A 22,927-nucleotide genomic window follows, 5' to 3' on the forward strand; every position below is an offset into this window, starting at 1 on the left:
TTTTCACTGATTGAGATTACTATGTACATGAGCTCTCTCTGACTAAAACCTCCTTTGAGAGAAACTGACTTCATGGTTGCAGTGGTCATGAAGGGAAAGTGCTCAAATTAACTTTGTCATTGAATCAACTCCACATTCTAGGTCTGGTACTACAACCTTGTCTACAAGTCTGAAAGGTAAGTGACAAATATTTAAGAATTAGTGTTGAAATCAACCATTTCAAGACTAGAAGAAAGGATCATGATGAGAGCTTGATTTTATCCCCTTTAAATTGTCCATTTCCTTAATCTTGACCTTTTGTCCTTCTCAAGTTCATCATTTATTCAACAGAACATGAAGTAGGAAGAATAGAAATCAGAATTTGAACACTTTTGTTATGTTTGATTTTTTAAAAAATAATTCTAATGACGATCTGTTGGGACAAATTTCCAAATGAAACTTTTAAATTATGAGTATTGTATAAGGAATAATTGACCAGGAATATTAAACCTAACTGGTTCTAACTCTAGCACTCATGAGAAGTGTGATTTTAGCCAAGTTTTTCCATCCGTCTGTGCCTCACTCTTTTTATCTTCTAATTAAATTTGGATTAGGTGATTTCTAAATTGCCTTCTAGCTCTAAAATTATTAATTGTAATTACTCAGGAAATTCTTCATTTTTATATATTTTTGTAAATTGACACCCCATAATTATCTATTGTATACCAAAGATAAGTTTTTTATATCAGCAGGCAAACATCTTAAGTTACCTCATGATAGCAATGCCTGTGAGTCAAAAGTTCTATTTCAACAGGGTCACACTGTCTTGTATGTAAAATTCATTTAATCACTGTAGTAATTATTACATTTTGCCTTCAGTTTGTAAAAATGACTAGAAAAAGGGAAAACATAATTATGACTAAGGTTGGAAAACGAGGTATGGCAAATCAGACGCTCATTGGACTCAAGTAGATGTGTCCAATTGTGAAAGAATAAAATTGGTAAGTATTTGTAAAATACCACCCCAGAGTTTTTGCTTTGGAGGAGTGACGTCTTCTACTTCCCTCCCCAAAATTCATTGTGGACCTTTGCCCATTTAACTTTAGTTTACATTTTTAGGAACACATGAATTTAATGTGAGGAATTGCTTTTTAAGGTTGACTAGATAACAGCAGAAGGGAAAGTACTGAGACTGTCAATATTGATGTAAAATCTTCTGACAGATTAAGTTGACTAGAAAAAGTGTAACACAGCTCTTTATACTATTAGAAATGAAAACTTTATGATTTTGAAAAATAGCCAGTTATAGAAATGGACCTTATTTTTTACCAGTTATGTTTATTTTTCTCTGAGTGGGAAACAAGCTATAGCTTTCTGGCTAATTTCATATTTTGTGTTTATTGTTTGGTTATTCTCTTTCTGAATGGGAAAAAAGATGATTGGTTACCCTTGTTTGTGTTGAGGAAGAATACTCAGTTTTGCAGACGATAATTAACTTGCAATAACTCTCAGAAACAATCATTTTTTTGGTGTCATTTAAACTAAAAATGTATTGGCACAAGCTATCTTCCTGTTTATAGATCCAGTTCCCTACAAAGTTATAAAAATCTAGATATAAAATATTGCAATAATGCTGGACTACTGCATCTTGAAAGACTGGATGACCTAAAATTTAGGGGGAACTAAAGGAAAGTCGTGTTAGGGATGTTCCTTGTCTTTCAATATTATGAAAATGTTGATTCATTCTATTTTGTACTGGTCCTGATAGACTGTAACCTTTACCACTTGAATCATATGGAAAGGAAAGGCCTAAATTAATGAATCAATCAATCAATCAAAATCTGGTGTGAAGCATGATTTTTTTATTCCCATTCTATTGGGAAGTGCATTTTTAAATGTCTTTTCTACAACCCCTGTATTTCAACATTGTCACTGTGAAATTTTCTAAATAGGAAAAGCTGTACAATTAGGTGCATATCGAGAGAATGGAGCTTCAATCTCAGCTTCGGCTGCTCAATGGCTGTGAAAACAGTTATTTAAAACATGACACAGCATCCAAGGTGTTAGTGTCATGTCTGAACCTTAGGCCTGAGTCTTGGGTAAAAAGCCATCAGTTTTGCCTCGTTTGATGATTTAGTAATGGGAGTCCCACTGAGGTTTTTTTCTTTTTCCCAAGCTACATAGAAGCAAGAAAGGAATTTGCTTTTCTGCGTTCATCTTGCTGATTGCTAGGCAACTAGGCATCTTGCAGGTTTGGAAAAAATACCTGGAAATCATTTCTGACTCATTAAAAAATGCTGGAAAATTATTTACAGATCTGGTTTATAGATTCTGGGGCTTATAGTGAAGTGCTACCAGGGAACTGGAAAGTTACTCAAAGGCAAGAATAAAACACCCATATTTGGTATTTCTTTTGCAGTAGAGGATTACAATTAAGAACATTCATTTAACCAATTTCTTCAATCTTATTGCCCTTATAAGGTAATAATTTGCTTGTACCTAGCGTATTTTTAAAATCCTTTGCACATATAAGAAATACATTTTAGAAAAAGATGCTATAATCCCAACCAGAAGGCCAACTGGAAGACTTTGGATACTCATATAATTGTAATGTTTTTCTCAATAGACCGACACTCTCAGACCTTTTGTTGGACTTTAGGTTTACAGATTCTCTTTCTGCCTACCACGTTCACAATTCCCCAGCTTCTTAAAGTTCGAATGGATTTCAAGTATTTAAGTTTTCAGAATGTAGCTCCTAGATACTGATAATTTCAACAGAGCCAATCAGCAATCTTTTACAAACTTTTCTAAAATTACAGTACTTTGCGTTGTTAGTTTCATAGCAGGAAGCTCAGTTTTGGCTTCTTAATATTCCATTACCAGTTCCAAGTCAGAGGATGGAACAGCTTGTGCTCAGGTAAGCTTTCAGAAAGGTCTGTTTCACTTTGTGAGGTCATTTATTCGGGTCTCTGGTAATGTATTATCCTGCTTCTGTTCTAATGTACTTGATTTGGTCAGGAAGCTGTGGGGCAGCGATTGTGTAGGGTGTAGGACGCTCCTATGTGGTGCTGCACAAGCAGAGACCTGACTCCGTGACTCCAGAAATCAGGTGTGCCCCCAGTAAGGCTTTGATGGCAAGTAATTTTATCTTTTGTGAACTTTTGTACTAGATTTAAAAAGAAGAAAAAAAATTTTTTCTGAACAAAGTAATGGAAATGCTTTGGAACCAAAATTTCTTATACTTAAGGGTGAGAAACAGAACACTGGGCTCAAAAGACCCAAGTTCTGTTTTCCTGATCTCCCCATTAACAGAAATGTCATCTGGGACAAAGAGCAGTATTTTCATCCGTTACATGAGGAAAATGCTTATTTTCTGTGAAGATTACATAAGATGTATGTGAAGACTTGTAAATTATAAAGTACCACACAAATGGGGATATTTTCTTTTTTATTTCGTATTTTTAAAAAATACTAGAATGGAGAGAGACCGTTTTGTGTAGCGATCTGTACAATGTAACAAGATCTCATCTTCTAAGGATTAAGTGGGTTGATATTCAAGAAAAATTTTTTTTAATTCTAAGAAATAATATCACAATTTGAAATCAGACATTTAGGAGTAGCAGTAAACTGAGAGGGAAATATTAATTGCTCTTAAGGAAATTTTCCTAGGAATGTTTTCTCTTATTCTATGGTCAAATTACAAATTATGCTAATAGAAAAAAATGACCCTCACCGAATGTCCAGCCTATACTAAGCTGTTGTTCTTATGTTAGTTACATGTAAAACGTGGATTGTGGTATCTGGAGCCTTAGAAAAGAGGAAGTGGAACCTCCTTTTCAAAACAAGAAGAAAACAAATTTGATTCTAGACTAACTCAGCTATTATAGTAGCAGAACTGGAATAGTCACTTCCACAAAAATCTGGGGAATGCCAGTTACTTAATTGTCACAACTTATGCAGTGCTCTTCATTCTTCCCTAGAGTCAGTCCCCTTGGAACTACAGTGTCTTCCCGAAAATAAGACCTAGCCGGACAATCAGCTCTAATGCGTCTTTTGGAGCAAAAATTGATATAAGATGGGGTCTTACATTGTAGTAAAATAAGACGGGGTCATATATAAAATATAAGACCAGGTCTTATGGTAAAATAAGACGGGGTCTTATATTAATTTTTGCTCCAAAAGACGCCTTAGAGCTGATTGTCCGGCTAGGTCTTATTTTCGGGGAAACACAGTAACGTGTTTATTGTAGGAGGATGATCACTAGAAGGAGAGCTTCAGTCACTGGGGACCTGTGTGTGGCTGTCAGACCTAGAGGACCGTAGGTCGGTCCTGCAGGAATAACTTTTATCTAACTCACATCTGGATTGGGAGATCTGTCTCGTTGTATCTAAAGTATAATTTCCAGAAATAAGTCAAAAACCAGACTTGTTAATGAATACCAATTTAGCAAGAAACCTAGTAAAATGACTAGGCCCTTCCTAATGGGCCTCATTTTCACTGTTTGATACAGTCATGAATTTGTCATTAGATGGATTTGGAGGACACTCCATCCTCCAGAGGCAAAAGAAATGGCCTTAGTCTTCCTGAAACTCAGGAGCTACTTGAGTAGGATTTATATCAATTGAGAAAAAGGACTTTTGTGTTTTGTGTTGAAAATTAGCTAGTACAGTGTGATTTACAGAAGACCGCCCAAGGATGTTTTGCTCCTCAGCTTTGGCTGATCCTTCATCTCTAGACCTTCATCCTCTCTGTTGTAAAATGAATGCTGCAGGGGAATAACACATCCACCCTTCACAAAAATTAACTCAAAATGGAACTCAACCTAAAACACAATTATAAAACTCCTAAAGGTAAAGGAGAACACCTAAGTGATGTGGTGACTTTTAACACACGAGTACAACACAATCCATGAAAGAAATAACTGATAAGCTGGACTTTGTTAAAATGAAAAACTTCTGCTTTGTGAAAAACAATGTCAAAAGACTCAGAAGACAAGCCATAGAATGGGAAAAAATATTTGTAAAAGCCACATCTGACAAAGGACTTATCCAAAATACTAGGGCTGCCAAAAAAATGTACACAAGTGGACACTTTGGTCAGCGTTGCTCAAGCAGTAGTTCGCAGCAATCACAAGTGTCTGGACGCTGATGGTAACCACTCTGAGCACCTCTTGTAATTGCAGAAGTCAAATGTGACTTGTATTCATCTTTTGTTATCGGTATATATTGAGTATTACAATTTTAATAGTTTTCCTTTCTTAAAATGTGTATGTTTTTTGGCACCTACTGTATACAAGAAACTCTTGAAACTCAACAATAACAATTGATTAAAAAATGGTCCAAAGACCTTAAAAAACACCTCGCCAAAGAGGATATACAGATGGCAAGTAAACATGTGAAAAGATACTCCATATCATATGTCATCAGGGAAATGCAGATTAAAACAACAAGATACCACTACGTAGCTATTAGGGCCAAACTCTGAACACTGACAACACCAAATGCTGATGAGGACATGGGGTAACAGGAACTGTCATTCTTTGCTGGTGGGAATGCAAAATAGTACAGCCACTTGGAAGACAGTTGGGTAGTCACTTATAAAACAAAACATACTCACCATATGATCCAGCAAATCCACTCCATAGTATATACTCAAAGGAGCTGAAAATGTATGCACGTACAAAAACCTGCCCTTGGGTGTTTACAGCAGCTTTAGCCATAACTGCCAAAAGTTGGAGGCAACCAAGATGTCCTTAGTAGATGAATGATCAATAAACTGATACATCCAGACAATGGAATATTATTCAGCACTGAAAAGAAATGAGCTCTGAAGCCATGAAAAAACATGGAGGAATTTCAATTGTATATTATTAAGTGAACCATGCCAATCTGAAAAGGCTACATACTATATGATGCCAAATACATGACATTCTGGAAAAGGCAAAACTATGGAAACAACAACATCAGTGTTTGTCAGGTGTTGCAGGGAAGGGGATGGATAAATGGGTGGAGCACAGAGGATTTTTAGGGCAGTGAAAATACTTGATGATACCATAATGACAGATACATGTCAATAGACATTTGTCCAAATCCATAGAATGCCTTAAAACTGGACTGGGTGATTCTGATGTGCTAATGTTGGGTCATCGAGTGTAACAAATGCACCACTATGGTGGGGGATGGTGATAATGGGCGAGGCTGTGCACGTGTGGGGGCAGGGGCTAGCTGGGAAATCTCTGCCTCTTAATTTTGCTGTGAATCTAAAACTGCTCTTGAAAAAAAGTATTTTTAAAAATAGAAACAGAGGAATTGAAATGGTATACTACCACATGTCAATTTTACACAAAGCAGTAAAGGAGGAAGAGAGGAACATATTGATCTTGTGTCCTACAACCTTGCTGAACTCATTAGTTTGGATAGTTGGGTTTTGTTTTTAATACGAAATGAGACATATTAAAAACAAAACCCAACTATCCAAACTAATGAGTTCAGCAAGGTTGTAGGATACAAGATCAATGTAGAAAAATCAGTTGTATTTCTGTATACTAACTGAACAGCCTAAAAATACAATTAAGAAATAATTCCATTCATAAAAATATCGTAAACAATAAAACACTTAGGAATAAATGTAATGAAAGAAGTACCAGACCTCTACAAAGCATGGCTGAAATTTTAAATGAGCTAAAAAATAGAGATTCCAAGTTCAAGGATTGGAAGACATGATTGTTAAGATAGCAGTTCACCCCAAATTGATCTATAGATTCAACAAACTATCAAAATACCAACTGACTTTTTTAAGAAACTGAAAAACTAATCTGAAATTTATATGGAAATTCAAAAGATCGAGCCAAAATGTTAAAAAGAACAAAGGTGGAAGATTTATACTTTCCTATTTAAAAACTTAATATGAAGCTACAGTAATCAAGACAGTGTGGTACTGGCACAAGCACAGTCCCGTGGATGAAGTGAACAACCGAAAGTCTGATACAAACCCTTACATGTGTAGTCAATTCATTTTTGCAAAAGTGACAAAGTAATTCACGGGGAAATAATTATTTTCAATAAATGGTGCTGAGAAAATGGATAGCCACATGAAAAAAGATGAATTTAGACCCTTCACACCATACACATAAATTAACTCAAAATAGATCATAAATCTAAATATAAAAGTTAAAATATAATTTTTTTCAAAGAAAACATTGGTTTAGGCAGAGTTTTTAGATGACACCAAAAGTGTGATCCATAAAATTGATAATCAAAATTTAATCACAATTTAAAACTTTTGTGTTTCAAAATACACCATTAAGGAAACAGACTGGGAGAAAGTAATTTCAAATCTGATATAGGACTCATACAGAATCTATAAAGAACAATTCCAGCTCAATAATAAAAGGGCAAACCCCAATTTAAAAATAGGTAAAAGACTTAAACACAAATGTCTAAGCACATGAAAAGATGCCCAACATCGTTAGTCATTGGGGAAATGCAAATTAAAACCACAATGTAGTCTCACTTCACAACCACTGAATAACTATAATAAAAGAGACAAAAATATAGTGTTGGTGAAGATGTGGGGAAGTGGTAACATTCATACAATAGTAACAGTGATTGATTTTACATTTGGGGAGGTGATGGAAATGTACTAAAATTGGACTGTGATAATGGTTTTATAGCTCTGTAAAGAAGACCTCAGTAAAGCTATTAAAAAGAAAATGTAACTGTACCACTAGACTAACTTCCTGTTTATAGTATTGAGACAAGTCAGACACCACCACAAGGACACAGATAACAATGTGGGACATTCTGTAAAACAAATGACTTAAATGTTAAGGACAAACAAACATAAAAAAGCAGGGGACTATTCCAGGATTAAGACACCCAATCTAATCAACCTTGATTAGATTCTGTATCCAATAAAAAAAGAGAGAGAGACATTTCTGGAGTAGTTGGGCAAGTTTGAATTTAAAATGAATATTAGATGATAATACAAAGTTATTGATATGTGTGATGATATTGACTGGTTACAGAATGTCCTTATTCTTAGGAGATGTATGCTGAACTATTTAGGGATGAAATACCATGGTGTCTGCAACATTCTTTCAGAAAAAAAATTATAAAAATAAAGCAAATATGGAAAAATCTAAGTGAATCTAGTTTTACCAAATATGGAAAAATCTAAGTGAATCTAGTTTTACCTCTTCAAACTTTTCTGTACGTGTGATATTTTTGAAAATAAAGGGGAAAAAACTCAATTATATTCCTGTATATCAGGAATTACATTTTTAAAGAGATGTAATTTATAATAGTATCTAAGTATATAACATACCTAGGAATGAATGTACACAGGCTGCCAAAACATGTGTACACATTTTAAGAAAGGAAAAAAACGGTATTAAAATTATGCTGATGGTAACCACTTTGAGCACCTCTTGTAATTGCAGAAGTCAAACGTGATTCACATTCACCTTTTTTTAGATCTATATTGAGTATTACAGTTTTAATACATTTTCCTTTCTTAAAATGTGTACTTTTTTGGGGCATCCTCGTATGTGCACACACATACACACAATGTACAAGACCTCTTTGATTATTGTAACATTTTACTAAGACATTAAAAAGATTTAAATAAGAGATATATAATGTTCCTGGATGAGAAGGCCCAATATGATGTAAATTCTCCATCATTATAGAGTCATTGCAACTCCAATCAAAATCTCAGTGGGTTTGGTTTGTTTAGTTTTGGGGAAGAAACTGACAAACAGTTTCTAAAATTGATAAGAAGAGCAAAGAATCAAGAACCACAGGTGCTTAAAAAACAACGGTGAAAGAATTTGTTACACTATATACCAAAACTTTTTTTTTTAAGCTAGTGTAATGAAAAGAGTGTATATTGGCACAGGGAAAGACCAATTAAAAAATAAAAAGTCCAGAAATAGGTCTTTGCATAAATCACCCTTAATATCTAACTGGAGAGGCACTTCAAAGCAGTAGGGAAAGGAAGGTCATTTCAATAAACAGTACTGGGACAACAAAGTAACCACGTAAAGAAACAAAAGTATTACCTCATATGACAGGCCAAAGATAGTTCCACGTAGGATGAAACCTCAGTGTGAGAGGCAAAACTATAAAGCATTTAAGAAGAAAATATCAACCATATTCACGACCTGGAGAGAGTAAGAAATTTTTTAAATGAAATATAAAACATGCTGATCATAAGGGGAAAATTGATATATTTGAACATATTAAAATTAAAATGTTAATATATCAACATTGTGAAAAGACAAGCCACAAACTGGGAAAAGATTTTTCAACACAACTCATAAAGGAGTAGTATCCAGAATATATAAAGAACCCCTTGCCAGTTGAGAAAAATGAGCAAGAGACTTTAACACATACTTCACTCACCAAAGATGGAATCCAAGTAGCCAATAAACATTGACATTGTCAGGTGCCATCAATAGCAAAGTGAATGAATGTCTTTCTGAAGAACAATGTGTATATGAATATATGAAAGGTGTTCAGCCTCATTTAATGGAAAATGCTAATTAAAGCCACATGAAATAATATATATACCTTTGGGAGAATATAAATCCGTGCGAGAATCTCTGGCAAGTAGTTTGGCATGATCACGCAAAGTTGAATCTAACAACCCCTGTACCTTTGTGGTTCTGCTCTTAGATATATTTCCTTTTAAAAATGCATTCTCCAAAATATACATCAAAAAATACAGAGCAACGCTGTTTGTAATATCCCCAAATTGGAAACAACCCAGGTGTCCAGAGTTAAGTGGAAAAATAAATTGTAATATATTCATAAAATGAAATAAGCAAACTATAGCTACATACAATTGTATGGCTGAATCTTATAAACATAATGTTTAGCAAAAGAAACAAGTCTCAAAAGTATACAATATAATTTGATTCATATAAATTTCAAAGCCAGGAACTAATAGTGTTTAGGAATGCACACACACAAACACATACATATATACTCGTATACACACACATATGGTAAAACTGAAAAATAGCAAAGACATGAAGAGTAGAGATGGTACTAAAGAAGAGAGAGGGTTATGACGGGGAGGATCATATGGGGGAACATACAAGGTGTTAGAAATATTCTGTTTATTGACCTGGATGGTTACAAGGCTGTTCGCTTTATGACTATTTGTTTAAAATGTACATGTGTATGTGTGTATGTATACACACATACGTGTTTCATGTACTTTCTATACCACAAGAATATACAAATGGCCAGTAAATATGAAAAGACATTCAACCTCACTAGTAATTAGTAAAATGAAAATCGTAACAGTAATCACGTATCATGATTTGCCTAAAATGTAAGACTGATAATAGCCATTTTTGCTGAGGTTGCAAAGAAGTAGGCATTTTCATGTGCTGTCAGTAGGAAAGTAAATTAGTAAAGACTTTTTGAAGAATAATGTAGCAATATAGTTTAAAAAATGTAAAACCCGTATGTTGTGAATTATCAATTCTAAGTTTAAATATCCTAATGAAATACTAGCACATGTACTCATAATGTGTGTACAAAAATGGTTACTGTTCACTACAGCATTGTTTGCAATAGTGAAAAAATGAGTAAATGTCAATAAGGGAGAATATCACAACGCATACAATGGAATACTATGCAACTATTGAAACAGTAAATCTGTATGAATGGACATGGAAGATCTCAAAGACATTAAGTGAACAAAAGTGAGTCACAGAACGACACATACATAGATTTAGAAACAATCCTGTTTTAAAAATAAAAATATATATTTATATAGAGAGATGTATGAAAAACAGACTACAAATTTATGTTCTAACCTGTTAGCAGTGACAACATCTGGGGCAGGGGGTCATGAAGGGAGACGCAGGGTAAAGAGGGTACTTTCACATCTTACTCTATATACATATATAGTATTATATGAATCTTTTATAAAAACATATCCATGGACTACTTGCATATTTTTAACAGGTGATAATAGCAAAACAACTATTATTGCTATTTATTCCATTCCAATGAGAACTGAAAACTTTGCTTTCAAAGCTAATTCCTTTGTTCCTTGAGAGAGCCTACAGTTGTTTCAGTGCTGTCAGCCATCAACTGATGAGCGCTGTGTGGGATACTAAGTGATTTGGTCCATCTCCAGGCTTGCCCCTTGAAAATATTTGCATACATTCTCGTATCCTGGCTCATTGGCAGTAGCAATGATGTTTTCCCAAAGCACTTTGCTAAAGTAAATAAATTCTTATGCTCCACATCAGATCACAACCATGGTGAAGCAGTACATGTGGCTGTCAAGACGCATGTTGAGATCTAAATTAGTAATCACACCCTCGGTGAATGACTTGGAATAAGTAGTTTGTATTTGGATTCGTAAGGAAGAACCTAGACCCCACTAAATCACAAGATAGAGCTTTTCTCTTTCTTCTTCCTCCCCTCATTCCACCACAGCCCTTTCCAAATCAAACTGTTTCCTATAAAAGTGGGAGAGAGGAAAACTTGATCGAGTTATTTAGAATCGGTAGTGAATCAAAATAAAAAGCACTATCAGTATATTTATGAAGGAAAATCCAACTACATGCATATATTTGGTGTGTATTTTATTTTTGATTGGAGTCATATCCATAGGAAGGAAAATTGCCGAAGTATCCTTTACTCTTGAAAGCTAGGCCCTTGCCTTGCTGTGTCAGAGGAAGGCAAAACTAAGCTTGCAATGCTGGAGACATCCCTCTTTCCATATGCACACTGACAGGAGAGCTGTCTAGGAAATGCCTTTTGACTGATGAACAGAGAAGGATCTACACACACGTTAAGTACAAATGGAAACACATCAGCACACGTAAGTCATTAGCCTGGCCCTCTGGCATCCACTGGCAGGCATCTTTCTCAAAGGATCTCTGATTCAATCGTGTCAACAACTGGTCTTGTTATACCTCTTACCAGCAAATACCTTTTGATTCCAGAATGGAAAACAAGCTAGGAATTAAATACATCCAATATTGATGATTCATTTCCATAAGTCACCAATAAGAGAATGAATTTAATTGTTAATACATTTATTTTTGTGTGATTCTTAATAAAACACTTTCAAAACATTCTGTACATTTCAAGCCACTCAGAACTGCTTTACATTCTATAAATGTGATTTGTTGGGATGAGTTGCCAAGATGTCTCTGTACAAAGATGTACAATATGTACAGTCACTCTAAGTGCAAGCTGTGCAAAGCAGGCTAGAACACTAATTCATGCCAAGGCTTAGAAAACATCTCAACACGTAAGACTAAAGCTTGAAACTGCACTGTTTTTTTTTTTTCCTGGGCAAATGGTTACTTTATAAACAAATATATGTATATGTCATATAGAAAGAATAGTTTGACTCCCCAGCTCAGCCAGCATCATGCAGCTGACTGGATACATTACAGGGCTGCTTTCCTAGGCCTCTCTCTCCAGGGTGCCATTTGGCCACACTCAAGGTCGTCTCATCACTGAGCTGCTGTTGCTGCCTTGGACTGAGCCACTGGAACACTAGGAGATTTAAATTTGGGGAGATAAAGGCCAAACTTGTTTTCAATGCCAGCAAAAGTGGCTGTGGCGAGTCTGTATCCACCGATGTGATCGGGATTGGCAGGAGGAAGGTCTGCGATGCGTGATTTAGGTGTTGGTTCTGAGCCAGAGGGTTTGCTGTTGATGGGAAAAAGCAAATGGTCAGCATGCTCAAGACTGGCGAGGATGCCGTACAACTGAACATTTTTAGTCTGGTCCGTGTGTGACAAAGAAGAGTGGTTTGTCCAACTATTTCCTTGTCATCTACGCTGCATTAGTCATGATTTATAGGAGCTTTGAAAACAACACATTCACATATTTGATTTAGAAGACAAATGGTCTCAATTTCTGCTTCTATACATATATAGAGAGATCCATAGAAAAGTATCAGAAAAAAATACACTCGAATATTTACACTCTCCGGGAAGTAGTCTTATGAAGGATTTTCTTTTATACTTTCTTGTTTTCCAAATTTTCTGCATTAAGCATAAATTAATCATTAAAAGTTTGCATTTTTCTTTGGACAGTTTAAAAAGCTAACTTTTAAAATAGACCTATGAAAGTTATCCCTAAAATTATTTAAAGAGAAACAGATATAATTCTTCCTTTTGTGGAACGTGAAAGCATAGAAAAGCCTGGAATAGTAAAATTGCCGTTCTTATTTTCTTTGTCTAAGTCCCTCTACTTCATTCAGCAGCTAATTCCCAATTTGGTCTTTGAGCAACAAAAGAGTTTATAGGTTTATGAGGTAAAGATTCAGATGTGGGATTTGATCTTATGCTGAAAAACTGATAATTCCTTCCTTTGGGTATAACCTTCCCCACCCAGCAAATTCAACAAGTACTTTCTCTTCTCTCCAGAGCAAGCACCAAGCACTAAGCTTCCAGAGGCCCAATTTCTGGCCTATATCTCACCCGTGATTATGTCCCTAGGCATAATCTCTCCTTGAACCTTTTTTTGTTTTGTTTTGTTGGCAATAAATTAGTTCTAAAGAACATCTATACCTATTCTAATAAGAAATGATGGTGAATAATGAAGTCTTGGAGGTGTAAACAGCCTGGACTAACTATGAAAGACTGCATGTGAATTAGTCATACGGGTGACTAATTCAAATTTACATTACTTCTGGTAAAAAGGCCATATAATAAAATCAAAATAAGGACCTACATCCACAAAAGCTCAGTATTTGCTTACATTGAAAAAGGTAACTATTCACATATCCTTTTAATTTGCTGCCTCCCTAAACTTCCTCCAGACAGCTGCTTAAAATGCTGTGTGTGACGTCACCCTGCCAACGTCCTCCTCCCCTAACTCAAGCTTCTCAAGCCCACTGTGTGACTTAAATGCATTGGTCCTATAGAATTCTTTGTCCTGTCAGCTTCTCAGAGTCCCAGAAATGCCTTTGCAGGCTGAACACAAATGTGTTTTGGTTTGGTTGCTTTTCTTTACAAAGGTGTTTCAAAGCTGCACTTACAGGCCTCCAAAATCAATGTAAAACCACCGCTGGAGAAGTTCATAGGTGACCAAGGTAACACCAAACTGGGGAGAGGATCGAAACACTCGAGCTGAAAAAGAGAGACGGGAGTTGGGGGCACTTCACACCAGGATGACTGGCAAAGACGACCTGTGAGTACTGGGGGGTAGGCCCCCCAGGCCAGGCGTTCCATGAGGCCCGATCCTACCTGCAGTCCCTTTCCAAAATGCTGAGGGCCCTTCTTCCCGGAGTATCTTCCTGAAACAGTCGATGACACCACTGTATGTCGTCTGGCCAGCGCGGGCAGCCACTTGCAGTCTTGTCTTGATGACATCGGCAGGGGTCACCAGGGAAGCGGCAGGCACACCTTTCAGGAGAAAGCCACGTTTAATTCATCCAAAGTACCTTATAAAGGAGAGAAATAATGCTCGCAGCTAACAATACAATTAGCAACGTGAACTGCTTTAACTCAGAGCTTCTTAAACAGATGCCTGGGCACACTAATGGAAAAAGGATATAAATGCTTATTATATCCTTATTATATCGGTGTGGTCAGGGTAAAATTCTTTTTTCTTTTCTGAATTAGGAAAATCACTCCACACTGCATGATCGCAAAGAACTGAGAGGGGAAAATGGAGCAATATTACTAGGACAATGCCCAAGTGTTCTCTTTCAGCTTTCAGTTATTTTTATCTCCTTTTTTTTCCCTAAATAAGATACAAGTATTTTCGTGTATATAAGAAATGAGGATAATGTCCATTTAATAAGCTGTTAAATATATCAGACTGTAGTGTTTTTTGCTGCTTCTTGTCACCTTACTGTGTGAGGTGAATAGCAATACTCATGGCCACTCCCCTGTTTTGATGGACTAATGTGAAGTTGACTGTGACCCCTTTCAGACATGCTTACATGACAGAAGTCATTACAACAGGAGCGGAGGAGGCAGGGGACCAGTTAAGGAACAGAAGGGGAACTCGTCACAGAAAAGCCTGACCCACCCCCGTGCCCGAGCTCCCTGGGATCATGTTGAGCTAGATCCGGGGGACACAGAACATGGATTTCACAATCACACCTTTTCCTTATAAAACAAAAAGGGGAAGAAAGGAGGAAGATCACCTTCCCCAGGGGGACGAAATTCAATTGGGCATGAATGTCACCGAATCGTCCCTAAGCAGATGGAGCTGGTGGACTTGTGGGGGCTTTGTCAGAGAACGATGCAAATACCTGCCGCTGCGTGGCCCCACACCTTATACAGGTGAAACTAGATAAATTGCCTACATTTGGCCTGTTCTAAATATCCTGAATTATATCGGTGTGGGGCACACTAATTATATCGGTGTGGGGCAAAGCTTTATGGGTAAAAAAAACCAGATGAATTCATCTCTCATTCTGAAAATTGACATCAAATTTCTGTGGGCAAGAAGTTGGTGCTGACAGTTCCACGGAAATGTTTACTTGGTTCCATCAAGCACTGGCAAAACGCCTGTTCACAAGGACTGTTCTTTGGCTGTTTTTGGCTGCTGACTGGAAAGCACAGAGCAAAGACTTGCGGGAAAGTCCACCGGCCCCCTTTGAAACTGGGAGACTTTGGCGAGTACCAGAAGGGGCTGCACGAGACTCAGTGCCAAGGCTCACAGGTAGCTTTACTGGCTTTCACGTGTGCATGCAATTGACTCAAGTGACAAATGCCAAAAAAGAAGGGGTTTGCTGGACCCCAAATAAGGGCTCGTAGCTCCCTGGGAGAGTTTCTTAATCATCACAAGTCATTCCCTGTCGTCATGGTCCACCCCAAGGGCTCCGGCCACACGCCACACTTCAGGAAGCGTTCAGGCTGTCCTGCCATGTTTAGCCAGGGCACTAGAGGAGAATGAATCCCGTGAGAGCGCCACAGGCCATGACCCCAGGCAGGCAGCGCTACACTGATCATTTGAGGACAGTGTTTGGGTTTGTGTTCGCCCTTCACGTTTCTTTCCCTGACCAGCTATACTGGGGAGCAAACACGCCCTTTCCTTCCTCTCATTCCTGAGCACTGATGCAACTGAGGACGCCCGCACCTCCCCTTCTATCCCAAGTCAGCTCCTTCCCAACTAAAGAGGAAGCGTGTACACCCGGGAGAGCAGAAGGAAGCCCCTGAGTACCTTCCAGCATTGTTTAGATTCCTTTCAGATGGAATCTCTTCTGGGCCTAATTTGGTATCTCAGACCAGATGAAGCATTTCGTTTGTTCCAGTGATACTTATTGATGGGCATTTATCCTATTACTACTATGCTGGCCACAGAGGGGAGGCAAGGATGAAGAGAATGAAACCCCTGCCCTCAAGGAGCTCCCAGCCTAGTACAGAGGCTGTACTGATGCAAACAACCATCAATAAAAGAAAGTATGAAAGGACAGGGAAGCGACGCCAGTCCCGTACAGGGTGGTTGGCGGGGGAAGTGCTGCTTACTTTGGTCTAAGTACGACGGTAGAAGGAACAAGGACAGCTTCATGAAAAAGTGCAGTTTTGAGCCGAAGTGTACAGATTCCAATACCCAGAAATAGAAAGTGAGCGCACGCGAGACCTGTGCATCAGCGTGAGGTACAACAAAGAACTGATTTGATGAAGAACTTTTCCACCTTAATGCTTAGCTTGGCTACACCCGAACTAAGCATTAGCTCAGGGGCACGGGAGGCTAAGAAACACGGTAATGATGCAAGCTCGATTTAGACGGGCAGATCTAATTGGGCTCCAAGTTGCTGAGCTGCATTAAGCTGTTTATCCACATTATGCAAATGTAATTAACTCTCATCAGAATTACAGCACATCCCACAAAGGAGAAGAAGTGATCACATTTAAACTCAGTCAGATACAAACAATAACCCTTCCAGAAATAAAAGGGGAAAGTACACAGAGATTCTGTACTTCTTAAAGAAAGTGGGGGGAGGGTGCTTTTGGTTTAAAATAAAATACTGTACTTACCTGCCATGGCTCCAGCTGCAAGGAGATTGAAACCTCCCACGCGTCCATTTTCATCAGCCAGCTGTAGTTTGCAATGAGCATAAACAGGAAAATAGATCGCAGAGAAGGGAATGTCTCGGAGGAAACACGCTTTGGCACCCTGTCACATAGTGAGGAAATAGTGCAAAACAGTTGTGTAAACAGGGTGTGAATGCCCATGAGGGACCCCAGGTGACAAGCCTGAGGTGTCCCTCAAACAACATTGGGACTGATGTGGAAGGGAAATGGGGAGAACTAGGAGGACACGTAAATATACATGGTTCAAAGCTCGAGAAAGCCTAGTGGATCCTGGAGTCCTAAAGTTAGTTAACTGGGCAATGATGTTATTCTGACAACTAAGAATTTTCTGGCATTTTCAGTACAGAGTCAGTGTTTAAGGTTAATAAAAACTCAATTGTCAAACCTCCAGGCTGCTTGCTGTTTGGCTTTGATGAGTGTGTGTGGAGGGAGGGGGACAGACTTGGAAACCCAGTATTAATAGCTCGATTCCCAAGCAACCAGCAAAACCAGCCCCAAAACTAACCAAATGCCAATTCAATCCACATCAGCTGGAGCCCCTGATGTGCCAGGTAAGAAGCGATAGGTAGGGGCAGTAGAAACGGAGGGGGAAGAAACCAGCAGTCTTCCCCATGTCCTACAGGGCAGAGGACTGGCGGGAACCTACACAGAATATCTTAGCAGGAGGTTTCCAGGGAGGAGAAAAGCACCCAGGGACAGCTTGTCTCAATGACTGAGGTCCCAATGAACGCCTTCCTCAGCTTGGTCAGCAGTCCACACTGTTCTACCGCCCAGGGCTTTCCCTAGCTAGGCCAGTACTCCATCTTGGGCACATGTTTCCCTAATAGTGTTTTTAAGAGATATATACATTAAAGAAAAAAAAATTCCAGGGACTCTCTAAAGGATGACACAGAGAGAAACAATACTAATAAATTCAGTCTCAAAGGCAATTCCAAAAAGTATGGAAACTGGGGGTGGAAAGGAGGGAATGTGTACAAGACAAGCATCACTGGTTTGCCGGTCTCCTGAGACCTGGAGCTGTGTGATTCTAATCTAGGGAATTCTAATTTCTAATTTGCTGCTACAGAAGCCAATTTATACATTTCTACAGTGATGGATCTACAAATAAATCAGATGCCGTGGACACCCAGTTGTCTATAGCAGCTAAATGTACGTGTTTGTCCCTTATACCAGGCAAAAGAATGGAAAGAAATACTCTTCCTTGTTTAAGAAAAATAATAGCTTCTGCTCCATTACATCTGATCTGTAATGACGGGAGTAAGTATACCTGCAGGGAAGGAATCTGTTGACTGGCATTTTGCTAAAGTACAGTACAGTCTCTTTTTTTTTAATGGAATTCATTATTGACAAATCCCACCACTTAACTTCTTAAAGACCTGAATCCTACCGAACTCCACTACTGTTTCACTGCGGTCAAATTATTAAGACAAAGAGAAGCTCCTACTGGGAAGATAACAATAGAGATAACTCACACTCAAAATAAACATAAGACTATTTTGAAGCCCTAAACCAGCCCAAAGAACACCGAAGAAACTTTGCCCAAACCCGCCATCACCAGCAGGTCCGCAGTGTGGCCTCCCTGCTGGCAACTTCATAAAAGCCTGAAGATGAGAACAGGAGAGCATGTTTGTATCTCCCACTGCCTCTAATACAAGTGTCCTGATTTTTCCTTTTTGTTTGATTTTCTACTCCTGCGACTACCCTGCTGGACAAGATTGCTTTTCCATTGGGGGGTTGGGGGGGGGCTGGAAATCTGGTTTCCACATTCTTTCACATTTCCATCGAGTCCATTATAACCTCTCTACTGAGATAAGCCGAGCGACTCTACCCACCTTATACAGACCAAAAAGTCCCAGGTCGCGGAGCACATTCAGGGCGCTGACCCGGGGTCCTGTAGTGATCTCCCCAGCTACCTGCAGGCGAATCTTGACTATCTCCAGCGGGTTGGTAAAGATGACCTGAGAGCCACCGGCCTGCAGGCAAGGAAGGAGAGACAGAAGCAGATTTGTAAATCAGAGCCCAACCCACTGGCACTGTAACCAGGAGAGGCTTCTCCCTCTTGGGGAGAAATGCCAGTCCCACACTTTGGCCAGTGCTGGAGCGGTTCACAGCGATGGTCCCAAGCTCTGCTCAAGCCGGTCTATTATTGGGTTTGTTTCTACTTGAAATGTCAAGAGTGTTTCTCAGACCAATCTTTCCAGGGTCAACCCAGCCATATCCAAAATGGCAAACTAATAAACTCATTTGGAAAACAAAAGTGAAGCCATATGTGGCAGTGGGAGCTCCCAACAAAAGGGAAAGATACTCTGTGCCTTTCACAACTGCAGCTAAAATTCGGATCTACCATGGTTTCTTTCCTTAGCCATCTTCGGCCTGGCCACCTGCTTCTCCTTCCCTGCGGTGCAGAACAATTAACACCACTTGGCCCCACAGAAGTGCCTTAAATCAGAGGGGAAAGTCTCCTCCTGCTCAAATTCTAAAATGTATTATCCTGAGCAAGACTCTGAGACACCTACGCAGCTCATACCCACACAAAAGGAGAGAAGTTAGAAAAACAATTTCACTATCATTCAAGACATAAACCAGAAAACCTCTTCAAGGCAGAGCTTGGAAATGGAACATCTAGTTATCACAAGTACCACACAGGCAGATCAACAGCCACACTCGCTCTCTCTGGTGTTGACTGACAGAGATTTGAATTTGGGTAATGAGAGTACATTTACATCTGAAATCTGTTCACAAATAAGAGGGAGGATAAAGAATGTTTAACAAAACTGCTACCAACTCCTTTTTTGGTTTCTGTAAGAAAAAAGTATACGTGTGTGTACATGGGTATATAAAAATGAATACTTTTTAAAAACATAAGTACATGTATGTCCATTCATGACGTGAAAAAAATCTCATTTGTGTATCATCTCACCTGTAGCTGTTTACATTATATAATCATAACCATATTCATATAATTATATTATATCATTATAATTTCACTGCAATAGCATTTCACATGTGAAACAGGAAATCTGTACCTCACTGAGGCACTGTAATTCCACAGGCAGAGAAAGACGACAAACAATAAACTCACGTGCAGCATTCAATGCCACTTCAATCCTCTTATCTTCACCCACATTCCTGTTCATTTTTCTAAAACCCACAGCCCTCCCAACCTCCTTCCAAGAGGCAGCAACAAGTCGCAGCCCATTCTCCTGACTGGCCTGGGGCTATAAACCCCCAACTACTTCTGTTCCAACCCTGACCCTTTACTCCTATCAACATCCACAACTGCCAACACTGACACAAGATTCCTTTCCCTTCGTGGGAAGCTTATTGTCCTGGGTTCCCAGGGCCCTGATCGCCTTTTAGTCCACCATGCTCGGGGCTGCAGCAATTGGCTCTCTCTCTCGGGGTTTTCTGCAGTTCCCAACTCACACAATCCAGACACCTCCCAGAATGAAGACTGACCCAATTTTACACATTGATTTGCTTGTGTTTCTTTTTCTTTTAATCTGTGGCACAGTGGGCAGGAGGAAGCATTTCAATGTTTCAATCTAAGCAAACAATACTTTCAAAAGGATTGCTGTGTGAAAATTATGTTAGAATGATAATCCAAGTAATTGCTCCTGTAGCTAGTGTTAAAGACCAAACCAATTGAAAAAGTTTGCTACTTCCTTGAAATCTCTTGTTTAAATAAGGGTTGCAAAGACTATCTTTGGGAAAATGCACTCTATGTTCTAAACTTAAGCAGATTAAAATAATAATAATAATAATAATAATAATAATAATAATAATAGAATAATAATAGAACCACAACTTTTTATTATAATCCCTCAAATTTGCCATCACCAGACAATGTCGACCTCTGGGTGCCACTTGTTAAATGTGGACATTATGTTTAAATAAATAGAAAGTTCTCTCATGTTTTTTAATCATTAGTAAATTATAACATCACGCAGAGCAGGAGAACTCCAACCAGCACACCCCCCATCCCAGTTCCCTCGTCTCCTCCTTCTCTCAGCGACCCTTTTGGGAATAATTGCCAGTTTACTGAGATTTGTACTCTTTTAATAACTCTTCAAATTTCTTTCTGAGTGTACATTTAACAGACTTTCTATTAAAACCGTACAATTAAGAGAAGGAAATGACTGCATTTTAAAACACAAACACATTAACTGTCATATGCTTTGAAGATCTGTTACCCAGAACACATATTAAGTCCCAACAGTGCACTGCACATCACTAAACTGTTGTGCATTTATGTGTGTGTGTGTGTGTGTGTGTGTATAATCTGACAAGCAAGCACGGAAACAATGAAACCACGGCACTATGGCCAGGCACACAGCTATGAGATTGTTTCACACCTATGTGCTCTACTATATTTGAAGGAGGAAAACTTCTAGCAATTGCATGGTCTCGATATGCTTTAAAAGTCAACAATATATTTTTTAAAACTTTATAGTAGGCCTAGGAATATGTAGGCAAAAACTATCCAGACACACTGAATAATTTTAGGAAAAAATAAAGATTGCTATTTAATTTGTCTTAAATTTTGAATATTTTATAAACTCAAAGGAAAACATACATGACAAATATGCACTATCCTTTTTTAATCTCTGATCAGACACATTAAACTGGGGACAGGGGGAGGGGGGATTAAAAAAAAATCTGCAATTAATTCAATCACTCTGCTAAGAAATTTAGCAACATGGAACAAGGACGTGATCACATCCTTAACTGAGTGTTTCTCCTCTGAGAAACAAATATCATTTCTCATTTCTCCTCTAAGACTCTTGATTGTAAGTAATATCACTAATTTAAGAACAGCTTTTCACAGGAATAAAACCACTGTTTACAGTAAATATAGTAATTGAATATACAGAATTTCAAAGTGTAAAATAAAATATGGTAACTTTTAAATAAAAAAAGTACTTTTATTTTTATAAATATGCTAATGTTTGCTATTTTTAAAGCAACAGAATTAAAAAAGAAATGTAAATGCCCAACAAGAAAATAGTCAAGTAGAAATAATTATAGGCTCTTAATCAGGCAATATGATTAGGTAATAAAATCATGCCAAGTGACATAAACAGAACATAGAATATTAGGTTCCCATAGATCATAAATGTCTAAATTTACCAAAGTTTTATCAAAATCAGAATGGCTTTAAGATGAAAATATTGGTTGCCTCTGAAAAGAGAAAGAAATAACTGGGAGAAAGAATTTTCAAAGCACATATACCATTGTACCTTTCAAATTCTGAATCAAATTAATGATTAACTACTCAAAAACAAAAACTTCCCCCTTCCTCCCTACCCCCCTCCAAAAAAAACTCCCCAAAAACATGGAACAGAATTGGTCTTAGAAACAATGGCTTCTTTTATAGACTAGGTTCTTTCTCACACATTGTTTCTCATGGCAAATTTGGTAATCTATATACTTTAAATACATTTTTTTAAAACTAGTTAACACTAGTTATCTGAGGATCTACAATTTAAAAAAATCTTATCTCCCTACGTATACATGAACATCAAAGAAACCTAACCATGTCCAGCTAGGGATCTGAAATACACACCCAAATTAAAAAATTTCAAATTAAACCATGATGACGCACAGCTACCTAGTCTTAAATGGACACTGTCCAATTTAACATCTTGTATTGATGCTTATATTAGATAACATACCATTCTATACAATACCTTTGGTGAATTTCTTTACTCACCAAATCACCAACTTAGCCTTTAACTCTCTAATTGCTAAATTTCTCTCTTCAAAATTGCTGCTTATATTTTTAAGGAGAGACAAGCAGTAATATTAAAACTGACTTAGATGCTTTTATTTTTCAGTATTAAATTGTCATTTCTTTATTTGGAACTGGATTACAAATGACACAATAAAGCGAACAAATCTCATTTG

The 22,927-nt window shown here is 37.9% G+C and overlaps 1 protein-coding gene across 3 annotated transcripts in view; it reads right to left on the reverse strand.

Annotated features, from left to right (window-relative positions):
• Positions 1-11,573: 11,573 nt before the first annotated feature.
• Positions 11,574-22,927, reverse strand: part of SLC25A12 (solute carrier family 25 member 12) — a 161,587-nt gene continuing 150,233 nt past the window's right edge. For all 3 annotated transcript variants that reach the window (XM_019727429.3, XM_019727430.3, XM_019727431.3), the window contains 5 exons: positions 18,853-18,993; positions 16,964-17,102; positions 14,216-14,374; positions 14,008-14,098; positions 11,574-12,671 (listed from right to left, as the gene is read on the reverse strand). In XM_019727429.3, the coding sequence (XP_019582988.2) occupies positions 12,473-12,671; positions 14,008-14,098; positions 14,216-14,374; positions 16,964-17,102; positions 18,853-18,993 (729 nt within the window). In that variant the 3' untranslated portion in view covers positions 11,574-12,472. The remainder of the gene's footprint in view (positions 12,672-14,007; positions 14,099-14,215; positions 14,375-16,963; positions 17,103-18,852; positions 18,994-22,927) is intronic.

Source organism: Rhinolophus sinicus, chromosome 17, assembly GCF_057876585.1.
Source record: "Rhinolophus sinicus isolate RSI-liver-muscle chromosome 17, RSI-T2T, whole genome shotgun sequence".
In the NCBI taxonomy this organism is placed as follows: Eukaryota; Metazoa; Chordata; class Mammalia; order Chiroptera; family Rhinolophidae; genus Rhinolophus; species Rhinolophus sinicus.